Here is a 21,640-nt window from a genome sequence, read left to right on the forward strand (position 1 = left end):
TACAGGTGAGTTTAAGCGTTTCCACTCATTTAATGATTGCCTGATGTCTACCCATGAATCCCAGCAGCAATACATTTATTGTTGTGCTGATGCAAAACAGACAAAGTTATACACTTTAATACACCTTTTTGTTGCACATTAAAGTGAGCAGGATGGTGCAAGGATACACGCAAGGTAGTGCTGAGGTAGGAAATAGTATAAATGAATCTTATGGCAATTTATTATCTCTAAGAAAGAAGAGAAAGATAGAAAGGTACTTTTTTGATCCCCTAGGGGGTATTATGTTGCCTCACTCAGTTGTTATTTTTCTACATGCATCACTTGTACACGGGTTAGGAAACACACAACATGCGGACACCCCATGAAACACACAGTCCATACAAGTTGATGATGATAGAGAGATGCAGAGTGAGGAGGGCTGCACCTCGCAGGTGCCCAGGAGCAATTTAAGAAAGCCAACATGACAGGGAAATGACGCCTGACAATGGCTCTTGTTGACAGTGACAGTCGCTGGAAGCAATTCTAAGGATGGTGCTCGTCACATCTACACAACCAACAGACACATGTTTTTAATTTCCAAAGTATTCCTATTTTTATTTTTTACATTGTTTTCAATGCGTGGGAGATCATCAGGTGGGGGAAATTCAACTTCACTTATTGAGTCCGGGAGCCGATCCGGCCCGCGAGACAGACCGCAATTGCACTACTACTACTACTACTATGTGAAAGTCCAGGTTATCCTCACACCTGTCTGGATAATGATAAAAAAAAAAACATTTGACGAGCAATATTTCCTTCATCATCACAAACAACAAATTACTGTCCCAAAACATCAGTCGTAATATGTGATTGTAATCATCATCATTATCATTCATTTGTTTATTTTGAAATGTGACCTTTGTACATACTAAGGCGGTGAGACCCGAGACTGCATTTCACAAAAAATCCACAAGATGGTGCCCTTCTCCTTCTTACCAAATATATGCGTTCTACATGTGTACATGAGCGTCTGGACCAAGCAAGACAGAAGTTTAATCTTTGTTTTATACTCCTCACCCTCTCTCATTAACAGCTGCCAAAGTTTAGGAAGAAGCTCATTCTAAAAAAAAAAAAGAGTCCTTATGTGACTACATTCTACAGGGACTATTGGCCACTTTGATGACGTCTAATCGGAACAGTCTCTTCAATGGGAACAGCACACAATTTTAAAAACGTGTCCTGACATGATCGGAGTGTGAGTATACACTTAGTTCCGTTATTGTATTAATTGTATCGCTGTTTTGTGCAGTGAATTTGAATGAGGAGCTGGAGTTCCTGGAGAGAGCGTTTGAGGGCAGCGTAGCGCGTCATTCCACCCTCTGGCGAATCGCACATCCGCGGCAGCAGAGCAGCCGAGGCACCGCCCACCGTGTGTGATCAGAGCCGCCTGCCGGAGCCACACACAGCCGAGCTGAGGCCGTCTCTGCCCGCAGCTAGGTAGCCTCCACAGCAAGGCCACTGCGGGAAGATGGCGACGGAGAAACAGAAGCATGAAGGAAGAGTTAAAATTGGACATTACATTCTCGGAGACACACTCGGAGTGGGCACGTTCGGAAAAGTTAAAGGTACGGTCCACCATCTTTGACGTCCGCGCGTCGTGCCAACTTGAAAACGAGCCAGACGAAAGCGGGGCTAGCACCGCGGCTAGCGAAGCTAACATGTCGCTAACCCTAACACTTGTTGTCTCGGTCTAGCTAGCGAATAGTTTGCGAGTAATGTTGAATGTTTCGCTTGCGTTATACGCGTAGAAGTGGGCGGCAAATGCGCAACGCAGCTTTACGACGCTACTTTACATGAAATATACATCTAGTTTAACACGCATTGGTTAGCTGCGGTGAAAGCTATTAGCCATAAGTCACTTGTCAAGACAGCCACCGGGAAGTAAACCCTGGGCGGTGTTAGCATTCCTATTTCTCCCTTTTTTTTTATCCCCTTTTCTTTATAAATAGTCGAGTTAGTCGGTTACTCTGGTTTAGTCTAGGTTTACACGCCACGTTAGAGACTAATTGGAGACAGAAGTATTCACAAGGTGCGCGTTTGTTTGTATTGTGGGGGTGAGTGGACAGCTGTGTATTACCTGTCCGGCGGGCGGTGCTTGCTTGCAACACGCTCACAAAGTGCATGTGAATCTATGTGGATGTATTTGCTTGCATTTCCATGTCGGATGCTTCCTTAGGCACTGAAATGGTTTGAAAAAGAAGCTCTCCCAGCTTAAATTGTAGACTGCCGTTGTTGTTTTTTAAACCAGGCACTACAATGTTGTCTTCTATGAATAAATGTTTAGGCCTTAATTTACTTCGATTGAACCAAACAGACTCACACAAGACTAACACACACTCGCCCTGATCACAGTCGGCTGATTCCCAGTGAGTCATTCCCTGTAAGTCTCTTTTCATATTGGAAGTGGGCTTGAGCGCTTAAGGATTTTGGCTCAGTCAGTATATTCCTCAACTTGGTTAATAACTGTTAACTCATTAACAGGTATTTACTGAGTTCCCTCACGTAAACTTGTTTTTTACACACATGACACAACATTTCATTTGTACTTCATCATCTTCGTGTGCATCCCCAAGCAGCTGTTGTGGCACCAGTTTGTGATGAAGACTTAACATATTCAGCGTGAGATGATTCTCCTTCCTCTCTGCCGTAAGAATCTTCATCCAAAGCTACTGTCTGTTACATCAACGCTGTGTGGGTCACGTTTGCTTTACATCCCTTAATTTTGGTCTACAGGGTCAAAAGTCTGAATTTAGTTGCTTATGCAATACTTCCTTATTTAAATTGCGCTTTCTTGTGTAATGTCTTATGCATTCTCTTGCAGTGGGCCAACATGAGCTAACCAAACACCAAGTCGCTGTGAAGATATTGAACAGGCAGAAGATCCGCAGTTTGGACGTGGTGGGGAAGATCCGCAGGGAGATCCAGAACCTCAAGCTTTTCAGGCACCCTCACATAATTAAACTGTAAGTCCTAGATGACACCCGGTTTGCCGTTGAGTAATCCCCCTGTCGCCGCATTTGTGCCACCCAGGGATCTATTCTGAGATTTAGATGATGTGTTTTAGAGTGAATCCATCCAGGGTCATTTCTGTCCTATCTAATCTCTTTCCCTCAAGTCCTTCGCAGTTCATGAATTAGTATCTGTTTTGCAATTATTTCCTCTTTTGACCTTTTTTAATTATTAAGTGTTACAAAAATATGTAAAATCACTATATGCTAAATGTGTGTCAACGTTGTGTGCGTCACATAACTTGTGGGTCTGTGTGACTTTCTACCGTGGTTTTGGGGTTTGGCCCTGTTGAAATGCTAATAAGTCTACATTTGTTTTTGTCAATGCGAACATATTGCCCACGTTTTGTTTTGTTTGTGCCACTGCAGCCGAGCATCTAAAATAAGACAATAGTGCAGATTGGTTGCTGGAGGATTGAGAATGAGTCATTGCTGAACTGCATATTTCTAACCAGACAGTGTCACAAATCATTAAGAGACCCGCTCAATACTCTGATGTTGCTTTGACACCATGGCAATAGTGTTGAGCAACAGCACACGGCTGCAGTAAAGGAGTCGTTAAACTGACCTAGAGGTGTGGCTGAATGGGTGGAAGTATCAGCTCCACATTATTCCTGCGTATGAATGCCAAATTGTTTGTGTTTGAGCTGCCGCTTTTTGCCTACATGCTCAGGCTTTGCGCCCGGCACACTGATCTAGTGTTGTAGATGTTTAATGAAGCTATCTGGAGTAAACTGCAACTGTAAACACGACTGCTTCACCCAAGTACAGCATTTTTAGGTGATCCATTGCGTGCCCTAAATTTAACTCTACTCCATTAATTCTCTCCTTTCAGTGTTAATTTTATTATGAAACAACACAGGCTGTCATTGAAAGTAGTGACTGTGCGTGTTTAACAGAGCTCACATGCTTCCATTGCCCAATAATTTTTGGTAACCTAAAAGCAAGCATACAGCGTAAGGTCTTGAAGTGACTGTCTGAGGTTAATGTTTAACCGCGGCATTGAATAAAGCTTAGAGGAATGTGCCATAAGCACAAGCATATCATCCAAGGTTAAAGTTAAACTTGGGCCAACATTGTCAACCGTGAGAAGTGCTCCGAGAATATTTACCATTAAGCATATTGAAAGAATGACAAAGATGACAGAGCTTCTAATGTTGCACTTTTGAAATTCCCTTTTCACCTTGTTGATGTTGATTATGACAGTCGCACATGTCCGTCCTTATGTGAGTGGATGTTTGTGTGATGTGTTGAAATGTGGATTCTGTGATGTAAGACTTTCCAGTTGAGCCTTGGACTTATAGTGCCGACAGTCAGTGTTCGTTGACTTTTTGACGATTCACTAAGTGGGGCCTTAAACCCAAATTGTGATGCACTGCTGTTTCTCAATCAAGTATGAGCTAATCAAAAATATATGCCAAAATGTCCCCATGCATTTGAGTCACTACTGACAGATTGCGTATTGAAATGTTTCATCTGTTCACTTTTGGCATTTCTTGATGTATAATTACAAATACAATAAATAAGATGACAGTAAACACCCATAACATATTTGAGTAGTGTTATATCAGTTGTTACTTAACCTCAACTTTGTTATTTCTACAGGTATCAGGTAATTAGCACCCCAACAGATATCTTCATGGTGATGGAGTATGTCTCAGGTGGAGAGCTGTTTGACTACATCTGCAAAAATGGAAAGGTAATATGCAATAATACTCTAAGATTCCTTTAGATGTTGGATAACATCGGTTAAAAGTCAGTGAGGAAACCTGAGCATAACTGTATATTTTATGCTCGGTGTCATTGCGTCCTTATGATCAGTTAAACTTTGAACTGTCCCACTGCCTTGGAAAGTTATCAGAAACACAACATGGGGACTGTTTGCTGAACCTGGATGTGCTCTCTGCTTTGACAGTTGGATGAGAAAGAGAGTCGACGGCTGTTCCAGCAGATTATCTCGGCAGTCGACTACTGTCACCGGCACATGGTGGTGCACCGGGACCTCAAGCCGGAGAATGTTCTGCTTGATGCCCACATGAATGCCAAGATTGCTGACTTTGGTAAGTGGAAGCCCTTGAAGGGTAATATTGTAGCCTAACTTAAGCCCTATTACGACATTGTTTGTGCACCAGCTTAACCTAACCTTGTGCATTTTTGAGAAATTGGTAAAACGGGTCAAGGGGGAAAAATAACGAGGCTATAAAACTGTTACTCACCCCGATAGAACAATGGGACACAAGCGGACGCCTTTGTGCTTGGAACAGTTAGGATGAAGCGCAAACAAGGTTGTAATGCAGCTTAGGTTAAAAACCAAACATATCCTTTAAAACTTAAAACCACACACCACCCTTGGGTTTAGTCAGGTTCATAATGCTCTATGAACCAAATAACTGGATGAAGTTATTATCTGAATATTTATTTCAGCCTAATCCACTTTGCCAAAGTGCTCAGTGTGGTCTTATATTCTGAAAGAGCATTCTTAGTGCTTTTTAAAATAGGAGCAGATAGCCTTGCGCAGCTTCTAAACTCAAATTTAACATGCTAATGTATCTGAAAGTTATTGTTACTAGCAGAGGACACTGCTTGTTGACTATAAACACATTTGTTTCGTGGCAAGGGCAGCTCAGAATGTGCCTGAAAGAGAAAATGCAAATGATTGTATTTGATGGTGTTTTTTTTGTAATTTCCTGGTATTTGTAATACCACTGACCAGAATCAAGCAAACCATTATGTAATCTAGCCATCATTATTGTGTCAAAATAGAAGTTAAAGACAGTCAAAATGGCCGAATACGGATGACTGATTGTCGTCTCTGGGAAACTTGTATACACTGCATTAGCCGCACATAAAATATTGTGCACACTTATCAAACTTAACATCTCTTGAAAAGATATGAACTGTTCAGTTAGTGATGCAGCCAGACATCAGCAACTTAAATCAAAGACTAGGATGATGCTGCAGGAATGTAAGAATATATGCCAGCTGTTTGAAGTGAGCACATTTTTGTCTATTATGCGTAATAATACTGTAAAATGTTGTGTAGGCCTCTCAAACATGATGTCAGATGGAGAGTTCCTGCGCACAAGCTGTGGTTCTCCAAATTATGCTGCTCCTGAGGTCATTTCAGGAAGGTAACCCTATTTTGTTGTCATGCGGCTCAAGTGTGAAAGTCTCGTATCATAATCAAACTTATCTTTGCTGCGCTTAACCAATTTCATCCAGGTTATATGCTGGTCCAGAAGTGGATATCTGGAGCAGCGGCGTGATTTTGTACGCCTTGCTGTGTGGGACACTTCCCTTTGACGACGACCATGTGCCAACGCTCTTCAAGAAGATCTGTGACGGGATCTTTTTTACACCACAGTATCTGAACGCTTCAGTAATCAGCCTGCTCAAGCACATGCTGCAGGTGGACCCCATGAAACGAGCCACCATAAAAGAGATCAGGTGAGCATGAGAGATGTACAACTTTCAGTCATTTTTGTCTAGATTATGTGCCTGATCAGTTTACTAATAGAGTTTGTATTTCTACCTACAGAGAGGATGAATGGTTCAAAGAGGACCTACCTAAGTACTTGTTCCCTGAGGACCCCTCCTACAGCAACAACATGATTGACGACGAGGCGCTCAAGGAGGTATGCGAGAAGTTTGAGTGCACAGAGGAGGAGGTCCTGGCGTGCCTATACGGTCGCAACCATCAGGATCCATTGGCTGTCGCGTATCATCTCATCATTGACAACCGTCGCATCATGAACGAGGCCAAGGATTTCTACTTGGCGTCCAGCCCTCCTGACTCTTTCCTAGACGACCAGCACCTGACCACCTCCGGCGCGGCCGTCTCCGGAGTTCTCAGGCCTCACCCAGAGCGCGTCCCCTTCCTCGTCGCGGAGACCCCACCCAGGCCTCGCCACACACTGGACGAATTAAACCCCCAGAAGTCTAAGCATCAGGGCGTAAGACGGGCCAAGTGGCACCTGGGTATTCGCAGTCAAAGTAGGCCCAATGACATCATGACCGAAGTGTGCCGTGCCATGAAACAGCTGGATTATGAGTGGAAGGTAAGACAAAGTCAATAGGAAGGGACAAACAAACAAGGTCTAACATGGTTTTTCATATGTGGTCGGCATTTAAAATGTGTTTTCCCACTGCTGATGTATCCTACCAAGCCAGTCCATATTTGTTTTCCCACCATGGCTCGGATGTTATTTCCTTTGAGGTGAAACATCAGAGCAGAGCTGTGACACAGTCTCACCAAATACCTCTTTAAGTTTTTCTTTACTCTATACCAGGAATGGTCGAGGTTCATCACAGCATCTGGTAGAGAAACTCTTTTCCACATGTGGTATCACTTGTCGCTCCATGCATGTTTAATTGCTACTATGTGGTCCGTAAAATCATTCACAATGACCTGTATCAGCTCCAGTATCGTATACAGTTTTGTTGTAGGCAGAGAGCAGGCCTACTGTGATGCCTACCAATCTAGAAGCAAATGTTGGAGAAAGGACACTAGAGGATGGACTTGGCTAGTGGCATAAATGGCAGTCGGGGAGCCGCAAAAAAAAAAAGCAGTGACAAGCACATTGTAAAACTTTTGCCCACTTTCCTTTTTTAGGTCAAGTCTGCACAGTTTAGAATGGAATGTCCACTTTCCAACCAGGCTTGATTTATTTTTAGAATGATATGTAAATCATATGAAGTACCAATTGAATTAAACCACATTATCTGAATGTCAACATTCAAGGGAATTGATAATTTCCTATATGTATATATGTATATGTACATATATATACACATACACATATGTGTATATATATGCATGTATATATACACATATATGTATGTATATATATGCATGTGTATATATGTGTGTATATATACGTGTATATATATACATATATGTATATATATGTTTATATACATATAAAAACTATCCATTTATATATATATATATGTAAAAAAGATACACGGTTACATACCAGTGCATATGCAGATGAGAACATTGTCTACATTGGTCTGTGTTACATTTGGTCTGAAATGATTTGTTTTAATAAGCAAAATAATGAGAACAAAGCATGGGAAGAACAAACAATATATATATGTATATATATATATTTATACACATATATATATATTTATACACACATATATATATGTATATATATATATATGTATGTATATATGTATATATGTATGTATATATGTATATATATGTGTGTATGTATGTATATATGTATATATATGTGTGTATATATGTATGTATGTATATATATGTGTGTGTATATATATATGTATATATATATACATATGTATGTATATATATGTATGTATGTATGTATATATATATGTATGTATGTATATATGTATATATATGTGTATATGTATATATATATATATATGTGTATATGTATATATATATGTATGTATATGTGTATATATGTACATATATGTGTGTGTATATATATATGTGTATACTTTGAAGGTGAGATAACCTACATAAGACTATGCCAAACCAAAAACTCATTGAAATCTGATGCTTTGTTGATGACGATGAGCTGAACCACTGTCTAAATATACTACATGGGTTGTAATGAACGTAAGAAGTCACTTGTCTTGCACTTCTGTCAGTGTTGGTGTAGCCTTACTTTACTCAGTCATCATAACTCTTCCAGGTTGTGAATCCATATTATTTGCGCGTGAGAAGGAAGAATCCGGTTACCGGGATGCAAACCAAGATGAGCCTTCAGCTCTACCAGGTGGACAGCAGAACCTACCTCCTCGACTTCCGTAGCATAGACGGTAAGTTTATACAACACATAGCTCTACATCAACTCAGTAATTCTGTACATACATACTTGTACTTAATATGTTACTATTATATTTGGGCAGGAGGGGCGGGGGAGGCTGATATAGCAAGCCCCGTGATACCCTGATGTCATTATGGGGGGTGCTAGGGTGAATTCACTTTGTAAAGAAAGTCATTTGGTTTTATATAATGTAATGACGAGTTTCTACTTTATCATTGATTCTTTATCCTAGATGTGGGGTGAAATGTATGTTTGTTTTTGTCCTCTTCTGTTTCTCAGACGATATGTTGGAGACAAAATCTGGGACTGCTACCCCACATAGGTCTGGGTCAGTAGGGAACTACCGCAACACCATTAAGAACGATGTAAACGGGGCAGATGCTGCAGGGACATCTACACCTGTGCACCCCCCCAAGGCTGCAGAGGGCTCCTTAGCTTCGTCTCTGACCTCATCCATCGACTCGACTGGAGGGGCCGACAGCGTGTCTGTACCTCGACCGGGAAGCCACACCATCGAGTTCTTTGAGATGTGCGCAAACCTTATTAAACTACTTGCACGATAGCTTGCAAAACAATCGCTAGCCTTTTTTCCTCTCGGAGTGTCTTTATAGCAATAAGCATGCAACCAATTCATGGCTCAATTCATCCCTGTTGAGGATGAAGTGATTGTTCCATGGCACTGATGCAGGTGGTGTTCCCTAAACAGATGGGGTGTATACTGAGCTGGCAGAGAATGTTGGAGATTATTTGGAAAGATGAATGACAGCCGACTTAATAGTTATGACAGAACAATATTTAAGAGATGGCTTTACCTTTCCTGATCAATTTATTAGAAAAAATTTCCACGTCCCACCTATACATACATATGCGTAAGTCCTGAGTGATTACACTGAATTTTCTGTACTGTAGCCAGTGAGCACTGCTTTCTAGTACAGAGAACAAGATCAAGCTTTTGCCTGCAGAGAAGGAAACCACAAGTTGAGGTTTGGCTACCTGGGTGGCAAAGGTTTAGGATGCAGGAAGCACTTTTGCACAGTTTTCCTTATTTCCTGCTGCTCCGCCTTTCCTAAGTGGAGATCAGAGACATGTTGCAGATGTATCAGGATGCTGCACTGGCTATAACGAGGGTCACCGTACCCAAAACACTCATTGGACTGAAGACTTGCAATGAGCCCTGCATTTCTGCTTTGGTCCGGGACATAAGAGCGCTTCGTCCGATTTGTGTTTGGTTTTATTTTTTACAAATCTGATTCAGTTGTCGGAGACTAAATTTCCATAGTTTTGTCCTTGTAAAGATGTTTAAATTTGTCTATCCCCTACATTTTTATATATAAAGGGTTGAATATATTTATCAGTGCTTTATTGCTTTAAGTGGAGGGACTCTAGGTTATATTGGAAATGCATTCCTTGCGTTAAGATCTATTGCTGGATGATGTATATTTTTCTTTTGTATTGGTTTTTGAATCAATATCACAGTTTTTGCTTCCTGCAATCACGGTTATTCTGATACACTTGATTGTCTTTTCAAATAAGTATAGCCTGCTTTCACTACTTAAGCAAGAGGTATTTGCCATGACAGTCAATTTCTAGATACTATATATCATTTTCAGTGTCATTAAAAATCATGCCTTTGATTTTTTTTAGTTGTATTTTCCTTATTTCTTATTTTTCACATTAAGATTTAAGACTTGAGACTTATGACCAAGTGACATGCCTTTTGACAACATTCTGTTTATTATTGCCAATCCATCACAAAAACATAGGGCTTGGGGCTCAATTTCAAAATGAGTCGTAGCCACTACATGCAGTACATGGACGGTGTGTTTTGGCAGGTGAATACATCCAAAATGTTTGGTTTATTTTGAATTACCCACACATTCATTCCTTCAGTGGTTGTCTTTTGAAGGAAAGTTTACATTCTGTTAAAACCTGAAACTTTCATACAGAAGACTTGTGAGCTTGGAAATATAAACTCCCACTGGCCAGCTGTCATTTCTTTTACAAATACAAAAAAAAACAACCATTCAGATCTCATGAATTCATTGATAATTTAATTTTCAAAATGCCACACAGAACCTTATACTTCCAAACTCACAGTCATGTATTTTAAACATGGACGTGACATGTACCCTCTGTTTACTGTTTGATGTCTTAAAGTCTTAAGTAGTATCTGTTTTTGTTGGCTGCCTTATTATCAGTACTGTTAATCAGTTTTTATATCAGTAAAAGTTGGAATTTAGTGCTTGTCAGAATTTTTGGCATCTGTTGGAACATTCTCATTCACTGATCCACAAATTATGAGGATTAGTGTTACAAAAATAAATAGGATTATCAACTGTGAAATCAAAAGAACTTGCAGTACATAATTATATTCTCGGCAAAGCCTGCACACCTCAGTAACTGCTGTAGCCTCTTTCATTCCTCACAACTTGATGGAGCTTCATCCTCAGATTTGTCCTCAATTCTGTATTAAAACAAGTTAAAAATGTTAACATGTTCTCACAGAAATACGAAATATTTGAAGTTGTTTTTTAGAACGAGGTGTCGGTCATTGTCAGTGTTGGAATTTAAAATCAGTTCAGAGACCAAACTCCATTTTAAATTCCACAGAAGTAATGAATCTACAGCAAATATTGGCAAGAATGATAATATTTGTGATCATTCCTTTTTCACAAAAATCTTCAGTTGATATTTGACTGTGGTGTCTGTTTTGAACTAGAATTGAATATAGTAACCATGGTGCAGAAACACACCATGGTCTTTGGAAGATATTTTGTAGAACTAAACATTTTCAGTTTTGAAGGACCGTGATGGGTTTGATGGATAAATGGTGGATTTTGTGGGAAATATGTATGTGTGACACCAAGACCTTTTGTCAGTGTGTGGAGGTTGTAAATCTGCAGAATGGAGCGCCATTCTGTCTGTTTAAACAGCTTGAAAGAATTGTTCTATTTTTGTTTGGTGTGTAAAGAGACCCCACCAGAATGACCAATGTATATCTCATGGACAGTGTTGAAATCATTTGTATACACAACTGCCTAATAAACAGCTAAATTGCACTCGTTTATGAACGGACAGCATCTGTGTGTTTCCAGTGTTGCCGCTGCTTTAAGATAAAAGTAATGAGTCGTGCAATTTGCAATACAAATGAAGCAGTCTCCTTGTTCGACTTGTTCGATTTTAAATGTAGTGTAGCAAAAAAGTATAGTAAGTGACATGTAACAAGTGTCATCTAGTGGATGAAACTGAACCTGTCGTTTTTGTGTCATGAAGTGTGTTTGAGAAGAATATGATCACATTCTAGTATAATGTTTTCAAATATAAAAGACCAGACCATATCGTATCTAAAAAAAAGGCTGTTATTTATTTTTAGAAAATGACTTTGATGTATTGAAATGGCATACGCGTATAAAGCATTTCTTGGGTGGTTTTACGTCGTGATAAGAGTTTCAATAATTGATCTAAAATAAAATAAAATAAAATAATGTTTATTGAAATTATGTTGCGTTCGGGTGCCCAGTGGAAGGTGGTAAATACGTGATGGTTGAGCGGGACATGCGAGTTCAGTGCGTTCGAGCGCTTCTCTGGGGGAACAATCAAAACACACGAGAGTATAAAAATGGAGGTGCAGTCACAATACTGCCTTTGTTCTCTTTGTATTATATCAATGTTTCGGGCAGAGGCTGTTCTACAAAAACAAGAATAGAAAAGCACCAGGTTATTTTCCCCCCAGCTTTATTTTGCATTGTTACCATTTTTATCCCAGTCTGTAGGTTTAAAAGTTCGCATACATATCAGAATTGTCGGGCGCCCGTTCGTTGCAATTTCCAAGTTATGCATTTTGCATTTACCAGATTCTCATTGCGTGATGAATGTCGAACCATTCGCGCTTCTCTTATTGGCTCGTGTGTCTTTAAGAAACGACGTTAACGCTTGCACTGCATCCGGGTCACTGCACGGTAGCAAAACATGGCTAACCAGCAGCTTTCATAGTTTGCTCTAATTCTATAGCACTGGCACTTGCATATGCCTGTGGGTATACTTTCATATCTGACTATGTTTTTCGTGTAGTGTATTATTGTTTACATTATACGACGTGTTGTTTGTGTGTCCAACGTGTCAAAAAATCTTAATATTCACGGACATGGTAGCTAGCAGATTAGGTTAGCTAGCTTTCAGTGACGCATTTGGTTAATTAGTAATTACCGGGAAATCGTCGAAATTTGTAACCGTAGGACGCTGGAGGGTTCAGCAATAATGAGGAATAATGGAGACGGATTCTGCTGCTAATTACATTTTTTGCAGCAATTATAATACGACCATATCAAAATACTTGCAATTTGAGCACCTTAAAAATGTTCAAGAATAACACATTTTGGGTTTTTAGAAAAATAAATAAATGTCACAACAAAAGCCAATGACGTCACTCTGTTCCCTGTAGGATGGCTTCATTTGGCTGGAAGAAAAAAGTCGGTGAGAAGGTTTCAAAGTCAGCGGTTCAGCAGTTCAAGGCCGAGGCGGAAAGGGCTGATGATGATGGGGCAAGCCGGGATGAAGAGTTTGACAGGGTGCACGCCAGCAAACGAAGGCGGGAGCTTCTGCAGGAAGACTGTGAGGTCAAAAGCAAGAGGTTGAAGGACGAGGGAGCACTGCTGGCTGAGGAGGGCAGGTGAGCAAGAGCAGGTGGCCATTTGTCTAATTATAGGTGAAATCTTAGTTAATCTTTTACACCTGGACCTTCCGATGACAATTATATTATTATTGTCTCATCCCCTTCATTATTTCAAATTTGACTCCATTTTGTCCCCAAACTTGTTCTGATAATGTGACAGCATAATAATATTAAAGTAGAAACGTGTCATCAGCAACAGGCAGATGCACAAGCAGAGAGTGTCCACAGGAGAGCGCCCTTATACAGGACAAGGCCTTATTCGTAACACTGGCAATGGGAGGAATTGGTAAAAAATTTGGAACACTTATCTGTTACTGCATTCTTTGTGAACAGGAGGTTTTATCTGCGTTATCTGAAACTGCAAGATGAGGCTTTAGTACCCACAATCATAAAAAGTAACTGATTGCAGATACAATTGCATAATCAGTCATTGTAATCATGGAAGAAGCTGCCCTTAAAGAATGTTGACAGACATTTAATATGCAGGACAGAAATGAAATGGCACAATGAAGTTATATTTTACTTTAGAAGGGCTGACCGATGAATACTTAGCCTGACACACAAGTATGTGAGCAAGGGATGAAGGGGAAGAAAAGGAATATACCTCATCTTACTGCACCTGAGGTGTTTTTGCACAAGAGTTGCGTTCATTTGGGTTCAGTGACTATAACATACACATTCCAGAGGTGAGATAAGGCCAATGTGCAGTGATTATATCCAATCAGTCAGCTCTTATCAAACCTGAGAAACGACTTGAAGCCGTTGCGCCTCATATTATCCACTACGTGTTTGAATGAGACTTTGCTGCACCTCATTCAGAATTCAGTCAAACCTCAAACTGTGCAGAGTTCATGTTTAATGTGATGGTGACGCACATATTTGCCTTGTGACATTGGTAGGGAAATTTCTCATTAGCCCAGTGTATGATATTGTTTTTATAGACGCACATAATAGAAAACAAATAAGCCACCTTCAGGAACTGTAATCTGATATTTGTTCCACGATAATCGACCTTTTTAGCGAAATAACGAAATCCTTGTCCAGTAGATGTAATGTTGTTGCCCTCAGTAACTGCCTCTAATCTTATTTGCCAGTATAAAGTGGATTCTGCAGCGGAAATGATGTCCGGTTGCTCTATAACGGCTGTTCAGTGGTTTGAGACGATGTCTGGCCAAAAGATGTCAGCTGGGAGTTTTTTTCTCCTCTAACCACATTGACCTCTGATGTCTCACTGTCATTATCAAGGCTCAGATGTTCCTGATGTAATTGAAAATCTTCTATAACCTGTTTGCCATCTGAATTTCTTTGAGTCACACAGTGCACAGTTTTTTGCAGGCTGTATATCTTGGACACTGTTTTACTTAAAGGAAGTGAGTGATAAGGAAATGGGGACGTGCATGTTAATGTGCTTACATAACAGAAACATCAGCATGAAGTCAATTTGCACAAAATCAGTGAACCACACCACTTCATCACAAATGTTTGCTTCCTGTTTTCAAACGGGATGAATTGTGACTAATCAAGAGACGTCACAATCTTGCTTATTCTGAAATATTCATTTTCTAAATTAAAGACCTGCAGTGGTAACCAAGCTTGTGACTTCTTCTGCATCATGCAAGTATGAATTCATAAACAGTAATCGGCTTTTTGCTCTGATCTTTACATTCTTTTGCTGCAGACTTCATGTGCTTAGATTTGATTGCTTAATATCCTGTCATGGTTTTGCTGAATCTACTCTTGAGAATATTTCCAAACTGCCCCCATCTCATTGCCTCTCTCCTCTGGCTGTGACATAGCAATGTTATCTTAAAAGTTGTACTATTTAACACGGGTAATGGTGTCACTCACCCACTTCTTATGGCAGTGCCAAACGGAAGGATATCCGCCCCCATGAAGCTATAAAAGATTGAAAGATGTCCAAAACACTGTCAAACCCTAGATTTATTACTGCTCATTGTTTCGATTCCGTGTTAATTGTTTTGATCAGTCAGCGAGAGTGAGAAAGAACATAATTAGGAAGTATGAATAGGACAAAAACAAAAATAACCCCTGATAATCCAAAAACTAAGAGCTGCAGTGGTAGGTCCTCTTTAACATGAGCCTGCGGTAATCCCTACGCATCTCTGGCTTAAAATATGCAAAACCTGTTTATTTTGCTCCGTGCATGTCTGGACAGAAGCCGGCAGCTAATCTGAAGGTGTTTCACTGCAGCTCCTAGACAAGACAGACTAAATGATAGACTTCCCTGGTAGGAGCTGGATTGGGCAACCCTGCGTGTTGATCCCAGAGGACCGGCCTGTTTGTTTTGCTCACTGTTGCCTCTGTGTGCTCGGCTGCTAATAAGCTCCCCGTCACACTCTAGTCACTATAGATAAGTCGGTAGAACAAAGACCAATCCATGTTTCAACTAGTGTGTGTGTGTGTGTGTGTGTGTGTGTGTGTGTGTGTGTGTGTGTGTGTGTGTGTGTGTGTGTGTGTGTGTGTGTGTGTGTGTGTGTGTGTGTGTGTGTGTGTGTGTGTGTGTGTGTGTGTGTGTGTGTGTGTGTGTGTGTGTGTGTGTGTGTGTGTGTGTGTGTGTGTGTGTGTGTGTGTGTGTTCTGTAGGCATTGGGAAGCCGTTAAGAAATGGGACGAAGCCATTCAACTGACCCCTGACAACCCACTTCTCTATGAGATGAAGTCTCAGGTATATATTATGAAATGTCCCCTACTGTGTGTGCATTGCCATCCTGTCTGTGGTGAATATGGTTATAATCCTCTCTTGCCAAATGACACAGTGTCTCAGGGTTCTCCTTGGTGTATAGTTTTAAGTCTAGAAATAAAGGTCAAGAGTTTGGTGTTGAGGGTGAACAGGGAAACGTAGCTGAGCTATGTTAAATAAACACAAAATGTTTCTACTCCTGTATTGGTAAATTCCGTTCACCGACAGCAGACTGTGTGATGTGTCACCCATCAGAAGCACCCTCTCCCAGCTGCCATATTGGTATGCCTTTAGTTTAGATAGGTGTTATCAGTAGTCCAGCAGGGAAATGACCCTATTTCACCGAGGAGTGTGTGACCAAGCGTCCTTTCCCTTTAGTCCAGTTCATTCTGTGTCCTCTCACTTCCTCTCTGTATGTTGACAGTGACTCTTCTACATTCTCAACCACATCCTTTTATTGATTTACTACAACAAGCACAATTATGTCGTTATCGCTCTTTGTAATCCAGAACCATTTACATCACATGGAGGTTTCAGGATTATATGTCTGACATTATCCAATATAGGATATTGGAGAAGGAAATCGTTACACTACCAGGCCTGGAAAATAAACATTGGCTGTGAAGTTTGTTTTGCAACTTCCTATCGTCACGACAGAGTATGACACAGACGATGTCGGATGTGTTGGATTACACTCATGTAGACCACCTCATTGCCAGTGTTGATGTTGTTCACATACATTAGGCGCTCGCGTCATATCCCCATCGTCAGGCGAGATGACGAGGACGGCTGCTCTGACGCTCACCACTGACTTAAACTCAATCAGCTTGTGCATGATATACCAGCCCAGTCTGGAGTGGGCTCTGTAGGGAATTGGCTCAATTTGTCAGAATGTTACTCGCCTCTTCCTGGCTAGATGATATTCAGCAAAAAGGGAGCTCATTGATAGATTTGATTCATTGAAGCCAATGAGCCATTCAAATTGGCATTTCATATCATATCATATTTTTTTGCCATATGTGTGTTGCTTGCAAATGAAGATCCATCATCTTGTGAGTAAAAACTTCCAAATTCCCAACTGTGGCGTATGTACTCTCTCCCAGCTCGACACACACACACACACCCAAGCTGCCCTAACAAAGTAAACCAACATACACCTGTAGTCAGCCTCCGTTGTCTGGGCTCCACCCCACACAGGCGCAGAGTGGAGCCTTTTGTTCTCTCCTTGTAAGGCTCCAGCCTGTGTGGGTGAGTCTCAGGCACAAACACTGTTGACCATGTACTCTATCCTTGGCTCGTTGCACAAAATGATTTGCAAATGTAATGCCTGATTGCAGATGATTGATTTTTGTCACTTGTGTAGAGGAAGAAGACTCCACACTCGTCACAGCACACACACTTAACACCGTGCCCCATGTCTCGACAGGTGTTGACCATTCTCCAGGAAGTGTTCCCAGCCGTGAAGGTGGCAGAGATGGCAGTCAGGCTCCGCCCCCTCTGGTGGGAAGGTTTTCGGACCCTGGGCCGTGCTCAGCTGAACCTGGGAGAGGTGGACCTGGTGCGTATGAACAACTCACTGGCACCACATGTATCCTCTGTATGAACTGAGATCTGTGAGGGTAATGGCGTCTACGCCAGAGGGAAGAGGCGTGAATCAATATCACAACTACTTGGAAAGCAAAATTGATGCTCACTGTGCCATTTAAAGCCAAATACAGCACAAAAAGCTGTGCAAAACATGGCAAAAGCACTGAAGCCTATGTGTGCTACCATCTAAACAGTGCTGCCACCTAAACTATAAGATACTGTAGATTCAAAACTGCAATTCTAATCCGCCAATACGTAGATTTTAGATTGAAATCAGCATATATTGGTGTTGGTATGTTGTCAAAGTAACAGACCTTGAATAGGCAAGTGTAAGTCCATTTACTCAAGCAGGTAAACAATAAATCAAGCATCCTCAATACCCCCTAATTCTTCTCAATTGTTGATCAGACAACAATTTGTGTGTATTCTGCAAATCACTGCCGTCACAAACACGGTTTATTCCAGATTTAATCCTAAATGTGCATGTATACCTACCGACTGTATTTTGTACAAGCTTTGCTGGAAAATTACACTCAGTCACTTGACCATTCACATTTTAATTACAATGTATTTATTTGCCTTTTGTGGCTGTTTATAAGTGTTTCCCTTCTGTCTGAATTAGGTGCATTAGTCACTTTGTTTGTAGTACTCCTTGCAAATTCCCTGCCTGAGCTGAAGTGTGTCTTTCAAAGCACACCAGGTGCCCGCGGCATGTAGCATTGCTCAGAGAGCCCCGGAACACGCCAGGACCTGTGGCAGTGCAGAGCTGGCTGATCACAGATCCAGCGTTCACCTATTTAGAGCCGAGCTGAGCAATTGGGGTTAATCTCGAAACGCCGGCGGCTAATGGCACCGTGTGTTGATCCTACATGTCCCAGAGCTAAAGAGCTGTCCTGCAGTATCCCAACTAACAATAGGAAGTGTTAACGGCACCCCGAGCCGAAGCTGAACCAAAATAAAGACACGCCTCCTTTTACAGGGACGGCTTTTTACGCAGGAGGGAAAAAATGGCACAACTATTTTTAGCGAGGCTTGTTCAGTCGGGTTTTTGAGCTTTCTGTGTATCAACATGTTTGATTAGCACCTGTTTGTACAAAAGTGAGAGCAGTGATTCCCCATTTTCTCTTTCATACTTGTCTTCTTTTCTTCCCCCTCTTTGGTTCCACCTTCTCTCTCCATCCAAAGAAAAATGTGGAAAACGCCCAAAGAAAACAATCGCACCGCTTATGTCTTTTGTTCGTAGTTTCTTCCCACTGCTAATGCTTTGATATCTAAAGCGGCCATTGATACAGTTGCTCGCTAAGTACTCTGTTATGTAATTGATAAGTTCTTTTAAGGGTGTTTTCAAGACTTTCGTGACTGTCAAAAGTTCACTTTCACAATAGGAAACTGGCAATTCAGCAAGATGAAATGTGAGTGGTTGTTTTGGCACATACACTTCACAGATCCATCAACAGCTCCATTTGGCAAATGCTGTCTCAGTTGCGCTTTGATGTGCGGTTTTCCCATTAAGGACGTTGCACATCACGTTGAACGGGATGGGATGCGGGCTTCATCCTGAACGTTGTCACACAGAGACACACTGACCGCCCACAACTCCCATTTGAATCGGGGATACGGTGAGGCGGCGGTGCTGAAACACCACCGACTTTTTCGGCCTGATTTGTTTGGATTTTCATACGAGGACTGGCTTTCAAATCAGAGAAAGGCTGTCCTTGCTGCCTTTTAAAGAAAGAAGACAAAAAAACAAAATCTAAATTCAATCACAGTAATATTTCTGTCAGATTTTGTTTCTTTCTTAATGTTGGTGTTGTAGAATCCAGCCAGGACCGTTGGAACCAAACTAACTCGAAGAAATTTCCTTCCTACCATATTATATAAGTAGTGACCTTCCATGACAGAAAAGCAATTCTTTGCTCAATTGCAGAATATGCCGCAATGCAGACGGATTTCCCACATCTGTCAGTGGTGATGTATGAGCTCATTATTGAACTCGCGTCGCATGCTGGACTGGGTTGTGAATTTTCACAGGACACGACTGACAAAGGGGGCCACTACAGACCGGGGGAGGACATTTGTATTTCTGCTCGGGGAGACATTAATGTAGAAATCGATCCTGAATTGCATGTTCAGCGGTGTGATATCGATTGCGCCTTAATGAAACGGTAAATCTGTCTGCAGTACAGACGCAGGGAGGTAGGGAAGGCTTTTGTTTGTGCGTCAGACGCGCCACTATCCACTACGTTACTATTCATCAGTGAGAATTACAGCGACTCCACAGGTCATTCCCGATAAGCGGTTTGACTCATCACTCACAGTTTGAGTTCTCCTATTTTTCTTCAACCCATCACCCCGGATTCCCAATCCATTTGCTGGATTCAGAACGCGTCAAAAACATTTTTCTCCCTAAACCAGGGGTGTCAAACTCAAAAACACAGTGGGACAAAATAATAATAATTATTATGCCTCTCTCTATCTGTAACCTTTCAAGTTCATGTGCAATGGAAAGCTTTTTTTCACAGAACAACCCAAATAAAATAATAACTTCCCTCAATGAAAATCCAACAATTCAACTATTCTAAACTCTGATTTACTCTGATGTACATAGATCTGTGCTGCCGAACATAGAGAGCAGCACGGGAAATGGCCCAGGTTTCCTCGCAGCATCCGAGTCTCCCACAGGCACAACTGGGTTTGAAAAAGCCCTCACCGCAGCGGACATGTCTGTGATGACACGGCCGCACCCCTGAAGCTGCAGGTTGAGCACATCGAGATGGCTCGTGATGCTACAGAGAATGCACTCGCAGAGCATTCTGGGATATGTAGTATTAGCGGTGCATGGTCCTTATACCGGCGGGCCAGCTCTAATAGACATTTGATATTATCATGGGGCCAAATATAAATACACGGGCCAGATTTGGCCCCCCTGCCCTAAACTGACATATCTGTGCTCTACAGGCCGTCAGGTCCTTCCAGACTGCAGTCCACCTGTGGCCATCAGATCTGACTTTGTGGCAGGATGACTTGGCGTGGGCCTTGAGGTTGCAGAAGCAGCATTTGGCGGCCAAGGAGAAACTAAGGCAAGAGGAAGAGGCCCAAAAACAGATACTCAGCGCGCCCGAGCTCGAGCAGGACTATGACTTTGAGTCGGACGAGGTGTTGGCCGCCTGCGAGGCCGTGGCTGAGAGGCAGGCGCGCTACGAGGAGCTGAAGAGGACCGCCTTTGTTATCGATGCTGAGGGGAACATAAAAAGTGTGCCGATGGGAGATGAGGGATCAGCGGACGGAGCGTCTCCTTCAAAAGAACAGTTTGTCAAAGTGCGTGGATTTTGAATTGCTTCTGGTCAGATTTTTAGGCCTTTCTGGTTGTATTCCTGTAGCTGTTATGTTTGTGAAACTAATGTGAAAACCCAAATAAAGGGGTGGATGAAAAGGTTTGACTACTGTGTGCTTCTCTTTTTGCACATTTCTCACATGCACGCACCAGGTGTGTACCCAACTTCCATCTGGTTGCACTGCACTGTGTATTCTTAAGGCTGAACCTGACACACCTCATATTTAAGCATAATAAATAAAACAGACATTTTGTTTTGCGACAAGCACCTCTGAGAATGAGGGGCTATGACACAACATTTCAATGACAAACAAGTTAAAAACTTAATAAATCAAAGGTAGCTGCTGTTTGCATTGTAATTTGCAGCATTTGCAGTCTAAACATGTACAGTATGTCATGCAGAGTGGCCACGTGCCTCATGTTCATGTGCGCTGCATTTGAATGAAATCTGTCTCATTATTATATGGTCTGATTTATACTTGGCTATTTGCTATGT

General features: G+C 41.5%; 2 protein-coding genes across 3 annotated transcripts; both read left to right on the forward strand.

Annotated features, from left to right (window-relative positions):
* Window positions 1-1,394: 1,394 nt before the first annotated feature.
* Window positions 1,395-11,918, forward strand: prkaa1 (protein kinase, AMP-activated, alpha 1 catalytic subunit). The gene is made up of 9 exons (XM_076158669.1): window positions 1,395-1,604; window positions 2,861-3,002; window positions 4,653-4,746; window positions 4,963-5,107; window positions 6,091-6,178; window positions 6,270-6,494; window positions 6,586-7,105; window positions 8,717-8,843; window positions 9,131-11,918. Exons 1-9 carry the CDS (start codon window positions 1,508-1,510, stop codon window positions 9,412-9,414), a joined length of 1,722 nt encoding a protein of 573 aa, XP_076014784.1. The 5' UTR covers window positions 1,395-1,507; the 3' UTR covers window positions 9,415-11,918.
* An 869-nt stretch (window positions 11,919-12,787) lies between these two features.
* On the forward strand, window positions 12,788-21,243 carry ttc33 (tetratricopeptide repeat domain 33). Of its 2 annotated transcripts, none has more exons than XM_076158710.1 (5): window positions 12,788-12,887; window positions 13,293-13,520; window positions 16,127-16,208; window positions 17,650-17,781; window positions 20,769-21,243. In XM_076158710.1, exons 2-5 carry the CDS (start codon window positions 13,294-13,296, stop codon window positions 21,141-21,143), a joined length of 816 nt encoding a protein of 271 aa, XP_076014825.1. In that variant the 5' UTR covers window positions 12,788-12,887; window position 13,293; the 3' UTR covers window positions 21,144-21,243. The 2 variants fall into 2 exon arrangements, with proteins under 2 accessions (XP_076014825.1, XP_076014823.1); XM_076158708.1 differs by having other exon boundaries at window positions 12,788-12,883.
* The last annotated feature ends 397 nt before the right edge of the window (window positions 21,244-21,640 follow it).

The sequence above is a fragment of the Genypterus blacodes genome, unplaced genomic scaffold (assembly GCF_046128005.1).
Source record: "Genypterus blacodes isolate CSIRO-AG114 ecotype Tasmania unplaced genomic scaffold, CSIRO-AGI_Gbla_v1 ptg000085l_1, whole genome shotgun sequence".
Classification (NCBI taxonomy): domain Eukaryota; kingdom Metazoa; phylum Chordata; class Actinopteri; order Ophidiiformes; family Ophidiidae; genus Genypterus; species Genypterus blacodes.